At 40.0% G+C, this 16,944-nt stretch overlaps 1 protein-coding gene across 1 annotated transcript in view; it reads right to left on the bottom strand.

Annotated features, from left to right (window-relative positions):
• Dars2 (aspartyl-tRNA synthetase 2, mitochondrial) overlaps positions 1-16,883 on the bottom strand; it is a 28,055-nt gene extending 11,172 nt beyond the window's left edge. The window contains exons 1-11 of the mRNA XM_050130661.1: positions 16,231-16,883; positions 15,514-15,613; positions 13,767-13,833; positions 12,104-12,205; positions 11,651-11,746; positions 9,383-9,506; positions 7,425-7,471; positions 5,387-5,493; positions 3,190-3,259; positions 1,138-1,317; positions 315-422 (exon numbers count right to left, since the gene is read on the bottom strand). Of these exons, the coding sequence (XP_049986618.1) occupies positions 315-422; positions 1,138-1,317; positions 3,190-3,259; positions 5,387-5,493; positions 7,425-7,471; positions 9,383-9,506; positions 11,651-11,746; positions 12,104-12,205; positions 13,767-13,833; positions 15,514-15,613; positions 16,231-16,354 (1,125 nt within the window). The 5' untranslated portion in view covers positions 16,355-16,883. The remainder of the gene's footprint in view (positions 1-314; positions 423-1,137; positions 1,318-3,189; positions 3,260-5,386; positions 5,494-7,424; positions 7,472-9,382; positions 9,507-11,650; positions 11,747-12,103; positions 12,206-13,766; positions 13,834-15,513; positions 15,614-16,230) is intronic.
• Positions 16,884-16,944: the final 61 nt, after the last annotated feature.

The following is a 16,944-nucleotide window of genomic DNA, read 5'->3' on the forward strand; positions in this document are numbered from 1 at the left end:
GCTGCAACTTTCACGGGATCGCAATTTCCCTACCATAGGTCTCGTGGAGACTGTTGTGACTGTCACCAGCAGACTGTCATGCAGTGTGCAGGACAAACAAAGGTGAGTTCTACAACCGTCAGATCAAGAGGATCCAGATTCTGATGATTTCTGGTTCTGTTAAATATATATGTTTTCTAAATTATCTGAATTTTTTTTCTTTGTGATAGGGTCTCTATATAGCTCAGGATATCAAGTGTTAATGCACCAATATCGAATATATTCTCTTTCAAAATATACATTCTAGAGAAAACATAGCATTGCGCTTCACTTACTGCTCCTTCAGGAACACAGATAGCTTTGACAGTTCCTTGGGGCTTAGCCAGTGCATCTTGAAGAAATCTGATCTCTGTGTTTCTGAACACATCACTGATATCCACAATCTATAAAACAGATAAAAATGGATAAACAAAGTCATTTCCACCTCAAGATATTTTACAAATAATGTTTTTTTTTGCTTCTTTATATTTTCATATGTATTTGGGTGTGTGTGTATATGTATATGTACACACAGTTGCACTGCTGCATATACAGAGACACATGCATTTATGTGCATGTACATGTAGAGGCTGGAGGTTGTCAGGAATCATCCTCAATTGTATCTTTTGAGACAGGGTCTCTCAATCAAACCCAGAGCTCCTGATACAGCTAATCTGTCTAGTCCGCTTGCTCTGCCTCCACTCTTAGGTGCTGAAATTATAGGCAGGCCCCATGACTATCTAGCATTTACATAGGTTCTATGGATCTGAACTCAGGTCCTTACATTTGTGTGTCAAGCATTTAACCATTGAACCAACCATTTCTCTATTCCACAGGTAAGATGTATATATCTTATACATACACACACACACACACACACACACACACACACACACACACACACACACGTCTTGCTTTTGGAAAGGGAACTTAAGAATAAGTAGCACAGCACTAAGATGCTATTATTCTTTTTGTTATAGTTTGTTAACAACAGAGGCAACAACATAAAGGAACATTAAGAATATTATCCAAAAATGTAACACTTATAAATTTATTCAAAATGTTTGAAAAGATGGCTGAACTACTTGGGGGGTGGTCCTGGAAACATGAAGAAAGTACCTTCATCCCAAAGCGAATATCTGGCTTATCAGTTCCGTAGGTGGCTAGTGCCTCAGCGAAAGTCATGGAAGGAAAAGGAATCTCCACAGGATCTTTATCATCAGGCCAGGAATACTGCAGCAAACCCTCAATTAAACGCTGAATGCCAGTTTGGTCTACAAAAGACATCTCTATGTCAATCTGAAACCAAAATAACATAGAAACTAATATGAACAGTCACAATATATATTTCTTGGCTTTAAGTTACCATATAAATAACTGCCCAGAAAAAAATACATAGTTAAGGGTATAAATATCATTATACTTCATTTTTATGACTGCTATTGCATAACATACACCAACTTCTTTAGTTCCCATGGCTAGCTAACAGTTGAGTCTCAGAGAAACTAAGTAAATTGCTTGCATACTGCAATCAGTAAGTAATCAGGCTACATCTGATCCTGATTTTTTTTAATTAATTAATTTATTTATTAAAGATTTTTGTCTCTTCCCCGTCACCGCCTCCCATTTCCCTCTCTTTCCCCCAATAAGGTCCCCCTCCCTCGTCAGCCCAAAGAGCAGTCAGGGTTCCCTGCCCTATGGGAAGTCCAAGGACCACCCACCTCCATCCAGGTCTAGTAAGGTGAGCATCCAAACTGCCTAAGCTCCCACAAAGCCAGTACGTGCAGTAGGATCAAAAACCCATTGCCATTGTTCTTGAGTTCTCAGTAGTCCTCATTGTCCGCTATGTTCAGCGAAACCGGTTGTATCCCATGCTTTTTCAGACCCAGGCCAGCTGGCCTTGGTGAGTTCCCGATAGAACATCCCCATTGTCTCAGTGTGTGGGTGCACCCCTCGCGGTCCTGAGTTCCTTGCTTGTGCTCTCTCTCCTTCTGCTCCTGATTTGACCCTTGAGATTTCAGTCCAGTGCTCCAATGTGGGTCTCTGTCTCTGTCTCCTTGTTTAGTTCCCATGGCTAGCTCACGGTTAAGTCTCAGAGAAACTAAGTAAATTGCTTGCATACTGCAATCAGTAAGTAATCAGGCTACATCTGATCCTGATTTTTTGATTCTAAATTTGTGATTTGTGCATTTAATCACACTGATTAATGTGATCTTAACAAAACCAAATAAGGGTTTTGATTAGATAAATATCAGCATATAGAATTATTTGCTTTAAAGATAGCATGTAAGTTTTCAAAAAACTAAAACTAACTACTATATGATCTGGTTTCCCCAGTCTTGGTTATATACTCAAAAGCTCTAAGACTTAGCACAGAGATACTTGCACATCTATGTTTATTGCTGTACCATTCATAATAGCTAAGAACCAAAAACAGCCATGATACCCATTAATGGATGAATGAATGAGGAAAATGTGTTTTATATACATACACAATGAAGTTTTATTGAGCCATAAAGAGAAATAAACTCATGACATTTGCAGGAAAATGAAATTAAAAATTACGTTTGATGAAGTATCCCAGGTACAAGTACCCCATGCTTTCTCTCATACGGCAGATTCTAGATTTTAATTGTTACAATATGTGCATATATGTGTGCAGGTCATGGAACTATAAGAGTGGAAAGAAGGGATCTTAAGGGAGAGCAATAAAAAGCAGGTGATGCATATGATGTAAAGGAAGGAGGTGGATGGCAGGGGAGGCAGAACAGTGGGGACAGAGCGGACTAGAGAAGAATGAAGGCAAGAGGATCAACAAAAATGAAGTGTGTATGAAAATAAAACATGAGGGGGGCTGGAGAGATGGCTCAGAGGTTAAGAGCATTGCCTGCTCTTCCAAAGGTCCTGAGTTCAATTCCCAGCAACCACATGGTGGCTCACAACCATCTGTAATGGGGTCTGGTGCCCTCTTCTAGCCTACAGACATACATGCGGACAAAATATTGTATACATAATAAATAAATAAATATTAAAAAAAAGAAAATAAAACATGAGACCCATTACCTTTTATGTTAATTTTTAAAAAATCATAAAATTATTGTCCTAGTATTGAAAATCCTTAGTTGTATAGCAAACATGAATTTGTAAGAGCAAGTGTATATAACTGAGTACCTGAGTAAACTCTGGCTGTCTATCTGGTCTCGAACCTTCATCTCGATAACACCGGGCAACCTGAAAATATCTGTAATTGAAAACTAGAGTTAAGGGCTGGAGAGATGGCTCAGAGGTTAGGAGCACTGGCTGCTCTTCCAGACGTCCTGAATTCAATTCCCAGTAACCACATGGTTGGTGGCTCACAACCATCTGTAATAAGATCTGAGGCCCTCTTCTGGTGTGCAGGCACACTCAGGCAGAACACTGTATACATAATAAATAATCTAAAAAACAAAACAAAACAACAAAAAAGAAAACTAGAGCTAACCTAGCCTTGATTTCAAATGACCCAAATAATTTTCCCCAAGGTTTTGGCAATTCAAGCTATGAGACAGATTAATACTGCTCCTTAAAAGAAACTTTAGTTTTTCATTTTATTGGTGGTGCTGCAGCTCAGACTCAGGGCCCTGTACATGCTAGGCAAGCACTCTACTATGAAGTTGTATTCCAGTCTCAGGAGCTTTATTTTATGATGCTCAAATCTAATCAGATACATACATAGCTGACCTATGAGAGGCTAGTACCTCTGGATGCTCATATATTAGATGGGCATTCAAACCGGTCCATGTTTCTTTACATGTGTACTTTTACTTCTACAAGCTGAACTACGGTTTACAACGCGTGGACTCTTCCTGTGCTCTGCCATTCCCACTCTCACCTTCACCTTCAGAGATGAAGCCAGTTCTCTCTCAGCGGTCTAACACACAAGGCTTTCTTAATTTCTCTTTAAAATTATTTTTAAAAACTGAAATTAAATTATGTGTACGTGTGCATGTCTATGTGGGGGCAATACATGCCTCCAGAAGTTCATAGTGGCCAGAGGTGTGGATCACCCTGGAACTGGAGTTAACAGACGGTTTTGAGTGTCTGACCTGGGTACTTGAAATTGAGTTCAGGTCCTCTGCAAGAGCAGTACATCCTCTTAAGCTCCAAGACATTACTCCAGTCTGATTACAATGCTTACTGTATTTCCCTAAACAATATAGCTTCTTTTTCTTGCTTGAGACAGGGTCTCTCTGTATATATAGCTCTGGATGTCCTGGGACTCACTCTGTAGACCAGGCTGGCCTTGAACTCACAAAGATCTACCTGCCCCTGTCTCCTGAGTGTTAGGATTAAAAGTGTGTGCCACCACCACCCAACCAATATAATTTCCAATGATTAATATTTTGTAAATTTCAATATACTTTCAGTTTATATTTTGTTTTTTCACAGTTGTTTTTATTTATTATCCCATTTTATTTACTAGTCTTATTCATTGGAACAACTTTATTATTTATTTATTTATGCATGCACAAGGGCCTGAGTCTGAGCTGCAGCACCACAAATAAAATGAAAAACTAAAGTTTCTTTTAAGGAGCAGTATTAATCTGTCTCATAGCCTGAATTGTCAAAACCTTGGGGGAAATTATTTGGGTCATCTTAAATTAAGGCTAGGTTAGTGCCAGCTTTCTTTTTCGTTGTTTTGATTTTTAGATTATTTATTATGTATACAGTATTTTGCCTGCATGTATGCCTGCACACCGGAAGAGGGCACTAAATCTACTATAGATGGTTGTAAGTCCACCATGTGGTTGGTATTTTTAGATACAGGGTTTCTCTGTCTAGCCCTTGATGTCCTAGAACTCACTATGTAGACTTAGGTTGGCTTTGAACCCAGAGATCTGTCTGCCTCTGCCTCCCAAGTGCTGAGATTAAAGGTGTGCACCACCAGCAGTCCAGCTACTTTTAATCCCCTGTCAGAGCTACCTAATGCCAGCTTTCTATCTAATGCCAGCTGATAAACTTTAAGAGATTACTACTACAATTTTTAGGGAACAAGCAATCTCAAAATTCATGTGCAAATTTTAACCTTCTCAAATCAGAAAACTTAAAAATTTTCTTATTACTGGTGAATGACAGGTGGGGTATACAGGTGTGAGGGCACACACATGACATCAGGACAACTTCGTGGAGTCAGGTCTCCCCTTCCACCTGTGTGTGGGTTAAAAGGATTGAGCTTACGTTGCCAGTCTTACAGCAGGAGCTTTTAGCCTCTGAGCCATCTCACCATTCCCAGAGCAGACAAGTTTTGTCCCTTTCCTCCCCCTTGATCTTTCTTCTTCCCTTTTTGGATGAATAATAGCATTACCAAAAAACAAAAAAGCTGATTTACCTGTCTAGACCACCAACCATCAGAAGTTGCTTAAATTGCTGAGGACTTTGAGGGAGAGAATAAAACTTTCCAGGCTCCCTGGACGGTACTAAAAACTCTTTGGCACCCTTTTAAAGAGAGAGAGGTAGAAGAGAGAGAGAAGAGAAACATTATTGAAAAATAAACTAATGAAAAACCTAAGCCAGGTATGGCAAATGCCTGCAATTCCAACACTCAGGAGACTGAGGAAGAGGAATAGTAAGTATAGGGCATCCTGACCCACAAGCAAGATTCTGTCTTAAAACAAAACAAACCAAAAAAAAAAAAAATCCTGAAACAAAATTAACAACAAAACAAACTCAAAAGTATAAGTGACTAGTGCATAGTACAAGTAAATACTTAAACACACCAACGAAATTAAAGAGCAAAGTTCCTGATGACAGACAATTTCTGGTTCATCTTATAGCCCCTAAAACAATTTGCATACAATTACATTTATTTATTTATTATTTATTTTTAGAGACAAAGTCTCACTATGTAGCTTGTTGGACTGGAACTCACAGAGATCCGCTTACTCCTGACTCTTAAGTACTGGAATTAAGACATGTGCCATGACCAGCTACAGTAAACTTTATCTTTTTTAACTTATTGTATTTTTTACATGTCTGCGTGTGAGTGAGCATGCAAATGTGCATGTGGGTACACACAGGCTAGAAGAGGGCATCCAAACCTCTGAAACTGGAGATACAGGCTCCTGAGAACCACTTGACTTGGGTGCTGGAAACTGCACAGGGACCTCTGGAAGAGCAGCCAGTGCTCTTTGCCTGTGAGCCATCTCTCCGTTCTGAGATAGTGGCTTCAGCAAGCACTCTTAACTGCTGAGCCATCTCTTTAGCCCCTACAACAAGCTTTAAATACTGCTTGTATATAGTAGTTATTAAATGTGTGTGTGTGTGTGTGTAAACAAATTCTCAATTTTACTATTAGCAGAACAAATTTTATGCATCATTGTACTTCCTAAGCAAATAATTCTTTTTCTTAATTAATAAAAAATTTATGTGCATTGGTGTTTTGCCTGCATGTATGTTTGTATGAGGGTGTTGGGTACCCTGGAACTGGAGTTACAGACAGTTGCCATAGAGTGTTGGAAATTGAAGCTGGGTCTTCTGGAAGAACAGACAGTGCTCTTAACCACTGAGCCATCTTTTCAGCCCTAGCAAGTCATTCTTAAATTTTTTCTAAATTAAAAAGTAGGTATTTCTTTGTTTTTGAGCTTAGGACCTTGAACATGTTACACGGACACTGTATCACTGAACTATATACCTAGTATATAAACTGTTGTTGTTTTTTTAAGATTCATATATTTAGTTTATGGATATGAGTGTTCAATCTGCATGTATGCCTGCACGCCAGAAGAGGGCATCTGATCCCCCTATAGATGTCTGTGAATCACCATGTGGGTGCTAGGAATTGAACTCAGGACCTCTGGAAGAGCAGCTGGTGCTCTTAACTGCTGAGCCATCTCTCCAGCCCCTAAACTTTTTTTTTTTAAGTCTACAGTGAATAGTTATTAAATATCAGTGTTTTTGTTGTTTTTGTCTTTTTTAAATCTCAGTTCTTTTTTGACAGGATCTGTGTAGACACAGTCTCAAAGTTGTGATCCTCCTGCTTTCGCTCCCCAAATGCTGGTCTCTCAGGCATTCATTACCTCGCCTGGTTCTTTTTTTCTTATTAATATGGCATTTGTTTTCCTTGTGTCAAATCCCAAGCCAACCATTTTCTGTGGAGACAGATCCTTTTGCCTAAGGGTGACCTATCTTATTCTCTCCGTCAATGAAGGATCTGCCTCTGCTTTCCATCTTTCCCATGTAGCTATTCTTCCTGATATGTTCTTTTCCTGTACTTTTTTAGGAAATGGGCAGAAAATAGTCTAGCTGATGTGAAGATTATGAGGTAGCAATAAAAGTAAATAAAAATGAGCGAAGTGATAATAAAGGCAATGCAATCACTTTTATAATGAAGAGGATAATAATAGTAAGATGATAAGTTATATACATACCCCTGGAGTCCTCTTAAACAGTGTTGGGGTTTCTACATCCACAAACCCTAAAAATAGAGAAAAAGCAGTTAGTACAGAGGAATTTGCCAAGTATGATTGTTGTAATCTGCTGGCCTGGTCTGTCACCTGGGTGTCCTGTCCCTTTAAGAGACAAGCTCCGCCCATTCCCAACCCCCCTTCTGCCAAGGCAAGGGGATCTCCCACCTCCTCCCTCCTCCCCACCCCTGCTCTTTTTCTGGAAAGGCAACTTCTTCCTCTCTCCCTTCTCCCCCCTTCACCTCTTCCCTTTCCCCTCCATAATAAATAAACTCATTTGTCTCTCACCAGACAAAGGGACCTGCTAAGGTCTCAGGTAGCCTGCTGCTGCCCCTCATGGGACTGCTGCCACTTGTGGGACCGGTCTTGGGTCCCATCTCTTCATAAATGATAACAATGATGTCAATAGTAAAGTATAAATTAGAGGCTAAAACTTGTAATTCTGCTCATAGAGCTGACGCTTATGTCAGGAAATGATCTAAATGTGTGATGGATTCATCTACTGAAATGCTCTGGTATTCAAATGTTCTGCTAGTACAGCAATGATGAAACAATAAAAAGTATGCAGGAGTGCGCTACTTTAACTCAGGGGAAATTTCAGACTTCCCAACAAATGGTGTATAAGCATGGGCATTGTGGCCTATACCTGAAAGTCCAGAATTGAAGAGGCTGAGGAGCTTGTGGGTTCAAAGTCAGACTGAACATATCTCAAACAAACAAACCAATAAATAAATAAAAGCTGGGTGAAGTTGCTCATACTGTAATTCTAGAACCTGAGGCTAAAGCAGGGGAATTGTTTCAAGTTTTAGGCCAGCCTGGGTTACATAGTAAGGTCCTGTACCCTGAACTGCAACCGTGAGGCCTTGTTTCAAACAAAAAGGAATTACAAGAACTTAAACTGTTAAGAGGTGGGGGTGTTGTGGAGGCCCAAAAATATGAGCTCATTTCCACCTTGTCTGACGTCAGAGAGTTAGAGGTTGCTCAAATGACTCACAAGCGTAGCTGCACATCCCAATGCAGGATGTGATTGCTTGTTTCTCTTAACATTAAAACAGCTCATTCAAGTAGGTCCATGCCATCCTGACAGGTGGTCAGGACATGCAAATGTACTTCTGCTCCTTCTTTTGTAACTATGAGTTCACCTGGGAAGGGGCTGCCTTCAGGATACCTGGTCTAGAGCAGCTTTGCTACCTAGACATCAGAATGCTAATGATTTGATGTCTCAGAGTGATGAAGCCATGGACTGTTTGAGTTGTCATGTATCATGTTAATAAAGCCTTTTGTTACTTCCCCACCCCCACCAGTTTGTATTGGGTATAAGACCTACGGAAAAATAAATGTAGGCGATTTTCAGTAATCACTGGAATGCCCTCCTGGTATTATTCTATGGTTTCTGTTCTGTTATTCTTCACGTGTCTCCATATTTATTACTTACATTTCTAAATTCCCACGCCCCTACCCTGGCAAGAGGTGTTTTTGTCGAGGCCGGTCCTCGACAGGGTGTAGGAGAGAAACTTACTATGTAGAAACAAAGACTGTCCTCTAGTGACTGGAAATACTAGCTACTGTAATAAACATTATTACCTTTAAAGGACATGTTTGTGGGGTCTGGAGAGATGGCTCAGAGGTTAAGAGTATTGCCTGCTCTTCCAAAGGTCCTGAGTTCAATTCCCAGCAACCACATGGTGGCTCACAATCATCTGTAATAAGGTCTGGTGCCCTCTTCTGGCCTGCAGGCATACACACAGATAGAATATTGTATACATAACAAATGAATAAATAAATATTTAAAAAAAAAAAAAAAGGACATGTTTGTGTCCCAGTAAGCAACCATTCTACCCACTGATCTAGTCAGACTTTGGGGAACAGGTGACCCAACAATAAAGAGTGTATATAATGTAGCAGAATGGATTCAGGCTCACCGTGTAGATTGCAGAGATATTCCCGCATTCTCATGACTATCTGGGACCTCAGTCGCAGGTTATACTGCATTTGGAAGCTTCGCAGGTCTAAGTACCGATACTGCAAACGAAGAGCCTCCGTCTTCTACACAGATGAAAGATTTTTATGCTTAAACATTTTGGAACATTAAAAAAGGTAGCTATCTTTAATTTTTTAAACATATTTATTTATTGGTGGAGGGGTATGTGTAGGTGCGTGTGTCTGTGCCTGAGTCTGTGCACATGGGGGCAGCTAGCCTTGGAGTTAGAGGCATTCCCGGAAGCTGGAGTTACAGGTAATTGGGAGCCACCTGCTGCACTTGCTGGGAACCAAACCCATGTTCTTTGTAAGAGCAGCACATGTTCTTAACCTCTGAGCCATCTTTCCACTTCAGGTTTGTTTATTTTCAGGGCTGTAAATCCTTATATTTATTTTTTTTACTGAAAAAAAAAAAGTCCTCTAATGTAGGTAGCTCGATTCTTTCATACCAGAAAGAGTAAAAAATGCCTATAACTTCTTTTTCTGAACATTTATTTTAGGAAATTTATTTTATTTCTTTGCCAAAATAGGATCAACTTTGTAATTATATATATATTCAAGCAATAAACTTGAGTATAAGACCTAGTGGTCATATAATTAAAAATCTCTCAATAGGGCTGGGGAAATCAGCCTAGTGGTGTTTAATTGGTGTTCGGTTTAACGAAAGCAACATAAGGGAGAAAGTTTACTTTGGCTCTCAGTTCGGGTTCAGCCCATCACTGCAGGGAAGTCAAGGTAGCAGGGACTAAAGCAGCTGGTCACATCACACCCTCAGCCAAGAACAGAGTGTAAGAGATCAACGCACACATGCCAGTGCTCAGCTTACTCCTTTTCATTCAGTCCAGGGGCCAGGCCATGAAATGATGCCACCTACGTTACAGGGTTCATTTTCCCACATCTATTAATCCAATTAATAAAATTCCCTGAAGGCATGCTCACGGGCAACTTAATCAAGACAATCCCTTATTGAGACTCCTTTCTCACGTGATTCTAGGTTGTGCCAAGCTGACTTAAAACTAACTATCACTGCTGGTAAAGGATGTGTCCTGTGAGCACAAGTGCCTAAATTCAATCCTTAGGACCTAAGGAGTTGGGTGCACACTTGTGATTCTATCACAAGGCAGTGAAGATGGGATGGGCAGATTCCTGGGGCTTTCTGAACACCCAGCCTAATCTACTTGGTGAGTTCCAGGGCAGTGAGAGACCCTGTCTAAAGGTAGACAGTGCCTGAGGAATCACACTCAAGGCCTTCCTTTAGCTTCCACATACACACGTATGTGCATATGCATACACACAAATACCTTAGTAGACTGGCTTAAAAAGTAGGTACATAAACTAGGCTTAGTGGTGTATGCCTTTAATCCTAGCACTCGGGAGGCAGAGGCTCTCTGTGACTTTGAGGCAAGCCAGGTCTACAGAATTAGTTCCAGGACAGCTAGAGCTATATATAGTAAGACCCTGTCTCCAAAACAAACAAGACCAACCAACCAAACAAACAAAGTATATACAAGTCTAATTGTGACAAAGTTAAAAATTATCTAGATATACGTGGTTTTTTTTCTTTCTTTTCTTTTTAAATTTGGGTATAATCAGTGCTGACTACCTTTATCACACTTTGAAATTTTTGGCTAAGATCATCCTAAATCTGAAGCTGGAGAGATGGTTCAGTGGTTAAGTGCACTGGCTGCTCTTCCAGAGGACCAGGGTTCAATTCCAAGCACTCACATGGGAGCTTACAACTGTCTGTAACTCCACTCCAGGGAATATGATACCTTCACCCAATGCACATAAAATAAAGTTTAAAAGAAAAAAAATCATCCTACATCCATAATTCTATGGTTGGTAAGTCAAGAATTGCTCTAAGCATATAGTTTATTACTGTTAGCAGTTTCAACTTAATAGGAAAAAGATTCCCCTATGCAACTTAGCCATTTCCAAGCCAGATATAAATTTTCTTTCAACACTTTAAACAATAGCAATGGAAAAACTTGAACAATAGAATACATCAAGTCTTAAAGACAAAATACAGTTCAACCTGTCTGGACTCCAGGAGCATAAGTTGTCAGTATTGTAGAATTCATTAGGATAACTGATAATAAAATACTCATCTTATAGAAGATAAACTTCTTTAAAAAAGAAGTATTTTAAAAAATGATACTTTTTGATCATCACTTTCTAGATACTGGATTGTACTAATGAGAGGCCCTCACCTTCATAAAGTCTTTAATCTCAAAGGGTAGCTTCTTGCAGGCATTCAGGAGCTCAGCTGTTTTAACTCTGATTTCAATCTCACCTGTTGGCATTTTCTTAGAAAAAAAAAAAACCTATTTTAGAAAATTATTTTTCAGGACATGTATGCAATACACATTGGTAAACACATGCATTTATATACATATATAAGATGTGCCAAGCTATACTGGAGGTTATAAATAATAAATATATAACTTTTACATTCTTATTTATATCTATGGCTCCTAAGATCAACAAATATCATCACGTATTTGTAAAGATTGACATGTCTCTTTGTGCATACTTATATGGGTGGTTCACATCTGTGAGTTCATCTATGGAACTTAAGAGCTTTAATTCTAAGTGTCCACAAGGAACTCAATCTAGGCGGTTAATGTATATGCACAAAGACAAACTTTCTATAAACTACTCACTGGATTCTCTTGTCCTGGAGGCCGGGAGATAACTGTCCCAGTTACTTTCACCACAGATTCCAAAGGGGCTTCACATAAAATCTTCTTCACAGATACAGCCAACTGCAAAACGAGGTCTAAGAATAAATGAACTTACAGAACTCTTCAGTAAGCCTATAGTTTGGAAAAACGGAATTCACAGTTTACTGACTTGGAGCTGTCTCACTGACGTTATTACAAGCTTTGGTAAATCCCATTGTTACTCTGGCTCCACAGAACACTGCCAGCAAGACCACCAAGAGTTATCCCTCCCTCTTTCCCTTTGACAGGGCTTCACTATATTGTTCACATTGGCCTTGAACACTCAGCCTTCCTGCCTCAGCTTCCCAAATGCTGGGATTGTAGGTATGTACTACCATGTCCACTGGCTACTTTTTTTTTTCTTTCTTTCTTTTGAGACAGGGTTCACTATAGAGCTCTGGCTGTCTTGGAACTCACTATGCAGACGAGTCAGTCTGGCCTCAGACTTACAGAGATCTACCTGCTTCTGCCCCCCAAGTGCTGGGATTAAAGACATGTGCCACTATGCCTAGCTTGTCAGCTATCTTTTATTTTGAGACACAGTCTAAGTTGTTTAGGCTGGCTTTATTTAGTGTGTGTTTGTATGACTGTGTACACATATGTGCACATGCCATAGCTTGTATGTAGAGGTCAGAGGACAACTTGTAGGGATTGGTTCTTTTTCTACCACATGGGTGGGTCCAGGGATCAACCTCAGGCTGTCAGCTTGGTAGCAAGAATTTTTACCCAATGAACCACCTCCACAGTCCTAAATCACACCTTTGCCTTTGGTATACTTCCATGTATGTGTGTGTATGTGTGTACACATTATCTATATGTATTTCAGATAGGGACTCATGTAGTTCAGGCTGGTCTTGATGGACTATAATGATGAAGCTGGCCTTGAATTCTTGAGCTCATGCATCTGCTTCCCAATGTAAATGTATGCTATCATCCCTGACTTATATTTTCTTTGAAAATTATTTTTAGGTTATGTTTTCTATAAATTTCACCTGCACATTCTGGTTTATTGGTTTTTTTTTGGTAGCTAGTTTATTGCATTTATTTTGTATGTGTATGTGCATGCACAGACACTCATGGCACACATGGAAGGCAGAAGACAACTTGTAGGAGTTGGTTTTCTCCTTATACCATGTGGGTTTTGCACTCACGTGGTCAGGCACCTTTATACCCTCTGAGCCATCTTGCCATTTGGGGCCCCCGCCTCCCTTTTTTGTGTAGTTTTCTTCATATTAGAGAAACTGGCCCTTTGTCTCTGGTATCAGCTGTCTGCCAGATGTGAGTATAATATACATATGCCTGGTGCCCTAGGAAGCCAGTGAGAATGTTGGATTCCCTGGAACTGGAGTTAGAGATGGCTGTGAGCTGCCATATGAGTGTTGGGACTTGAACCCTGGTCCTTGACAAAGGCAGCAGGTGCTCTTTGCAGATTATTTATTCCCTCAGTTTGTCATTTCATAATGCTGTACATAAAAGTAGTTTTCAGTTTTTATTAACAATTAACTTCTGAAATTAAAACTTCCAATACGCTGATCAAACTACTTAGCTTACACTACATCCTATCAAAGAAGCTCTTAGATAATGGTAGGAAACCTTTTATTACCTCATCCTGGGGAATGATAATTTGAACAAGACCGTGGCAATCTCTTAGGACTAAGAAGGTGTTTTGCCTGAATAATGGAAAGAGAAAGAATATTTTAGGATAAAGTCTCTTGGCTCAAAATTTAAAGACAAAACCAGCAATAAAAATTCCATGTAATTTCCCCATTTTTATAATTATGTGCTTTCATAAGCTATATTCATGCAACTATCTTATGACTTTTTTTTCTTTTTGAGGAAGACCTTGTTGCTCAGGCTATCCATGAACTTGAGACATCTTCCTGCCTTAGCTAAGATTATAGGCATGGACTACCATACCTGGCCAAATTGTCTTTTTTTCAACTTGAATTTTTATTAATTATTCATATAGTTACTAATTTGCCCCCTTTAGTAAGAGGTGCTGGATTAGGGTGTGAAAGCGTCAAGAACACTGAACCCCATTCTAGAGCTCACACTGTTGTTCAGGAGTACATGGGGTACCTGTGCAGAGGCTGAAGTACAAGGAGTTTATGCTCCAGCTACATTAACCAGCACATCACTTACTTTATTTTTGTTTGCCTAGTCTTTTCTATAATGTCTGTAATCATGAAAATGGAATAAATTCTAAGAGTAAATTTTTATTATTTAAGAAACTTAAACTTTCCCTTCTTTTTTAAAAGTAGTTTATTAATAAAGGAAAATGGGATGGAGAGATGGATCAGAGGTTAAGAATATTTCTTGCTCCTCCAGAGGACCCAGGCTTGATTCCCAGCACCCAGATGGCAGCTCACAACTGTCTGTAACTCTAGTTTCATGGAATTAAACAATTTTGTCTGGCCTCTGTGGGCACCAGGCATTCACATGGTACCCAGACAAACATATATGCATACTTGCACCCATGCACATTAAAATAAATAAAATCTCAAGCAGGGGGGCAGTGGAACATCTATCCTCCAGTAATACATTAAAAAGCAAACATAAAGGGAAAGAGATATCCAATGTATGTTCTCTAGCTCTCTTGGGATAGCAGAGGTATTCCTTTGTCCACACACTACAAGGGGGACATTGCAGACATCAAGGGAATGAATACAGTTTAAAAAGAAATGCTCCAAGAATGTGACTATGAAAAAACTATAAGGGTCTACACTGTCACTCAGCATAGTGCTGACACAGTTACGAAGAAGGAAGTTAAGGACAAGATTCTTGCTAAGACAATTAATGCCTGTACTGAGCGTACTGAGTACTCTAAGATCCACGGTAAACTTCTTAAAATGGCAAACATTTACCCACATTTTGGACTTCTTCAATATGAATGAATGTGCTAATATGCTTTGGAATGTACAGATGAACAACAAAAACAATAAATGAGAATCACTCACTGCTCATGCTCTTACGCTTTTTCTTTACTTAACTTTTGACTAAAGTAGATTCTTACTCCCACCTTACTGCCGCTTCTCAGCTGGCTTACAGATTCTAGTCTGCTCCCATTTGCAGATTATAAGAACTTTTCCGCGTTAGTGCAAGATTATGTCAGCCCACTGGTGGCCCAGGTTTTGTCACTACACCCTTTAACAGATGACACTGGTACTTACTGAGAGGGACACTTAGAATTTTACATAACAAAATAGAACAGACAGAAAATGCAGTGAATTCTGAGAGAATGAGGAAAGTGGCAAAATATAATTCTCTGACAGGATAAAAATTAGTAAAGCTTAGAATAGTTTGGGAATAAATCCAATTCATGTATTCCTAAACCATTTGCCTCAGTTTACCTTCGGTACTGAATCCATCCACACAGAGTGACTTCTTGGCCTAAGTGGGAAGAACGCAATTCTCCACATGTGTTGGTCCGAGCGACAAAGCTACTAAAGTCTTTAGAAAGAGAAAAAAAAATGTATAAGGCAACAGTAAAAATATTTGTAGTCTGTTTAAAATATTCCCCATTCATGGTATATTAGTTGTTTCAGGTCAATGGGTGTAGTAAAAAAATTTAAATTACATTTGTGTGTGTGTCCCATACACGTCATGGTGCACCTGTGGAGGTCAGAGGACAAGTTGTTGGATTCTGTTCTTGCATTCACAATGTGGGCCCTGGAAATGAACTTGGGTCCTCAGGCTTGGCAGTAAGTGCCTCAACCCACTGAACCATCTTGATAGCCTGATGAGATTTATAAATAGGCTACATCATACAAGTCCTCTACCGTGTTTACCTGCAAATGTGCTAAAAGCCCAAGTGAATTTTGCATTGTTTAGAAATCTAAACTTTCTACATGACCTAGCACTTGCATGGACCTAAAATTATAATTGTCCAATTTTAAATACTACGTTTCCTTGCCAAGTGACCTTAGAAATTTTCTGAGTTTGAAAGTGCAGTTACTATTCAGATTTTTTTTTTTGTAGTATTGATTTGAATGATCTGCTATAAATATGCAGTTAAGACTGGGAAAACAAGCTATCGAAAACAGGCGGAAGGTCGTTGCTGCTTTCACCTGGAATTCTTTGCGCACCCAATGTCAGACTTCTGAAGAGAGAACCCCAGACTGGCTGGGTGGTCTTTCCGATGGGTCTGGATAAATCCCGGGATAGACGACTTAACCAAGAACCAAGATACATGTTGAAGTCGCAGGACCGCGAGAGACAATCACGAATCCTATGCCGCGGGTGTGATGCTCAAAACTCCGTTTCTGGAATACCCGGGCCCTTAAAATTCTAGTTTCCAATCAAATGCATCCAGACCCTCCTCCGCAGAACGTTCCAGTATTTACAAAGTAGATTAATCCGCAAGGTCTCTAGGGCCCTTGGGTGAACGGATAGGGCAAAACCTTTGCTTCCTTCGGTGCATCAGTTCCCACTTTAATTAAACAAGGCTGCGGCAGGAAGACACCAAAAGATTCCCAACCGCAGCGCTAGCCGGACCCCAGCCCACTCCAGGCGCGGGGAGGCCGGTCACCAGGAGCGCGTCCTTCCTTTATTTCCACGTTTTCGCGAAGGTGACCCGGGCATAAGAAGAAGGCAGTTCAACCTCGTGAAACACGAACTTCTGAAGGCGAGCGAACAGAAGAGGTTCGGAGGTTCGAACTCAAACACTAACCGCGTTCCGAAGTCCCTCTAACGCCCCGCGAGCGCCAAACTCACGTAAAGTATTCGGCCAATCAGAACGAAGGCGCCTCCGCCTCGTTTATTGTGGGCGGAAATTTGAGAGC

Source organism: Alexandromys fortis, unplaced genomic scaffold (genome assembly GCF_014885135.2).
Source record: "Alexandromys fortis isolate MF-2015 unplaced genomic scaffold, M_Fortis_MF-2015_v1.1 scaffold_346, whole genome shotgun sequence".
NCBI classification, from domain to species: Eukaryota; Metazoa; Chordata; class Mammalia; order Rodentia; family Cricetidae; genus Alexandromys; species Alexandromys fortis.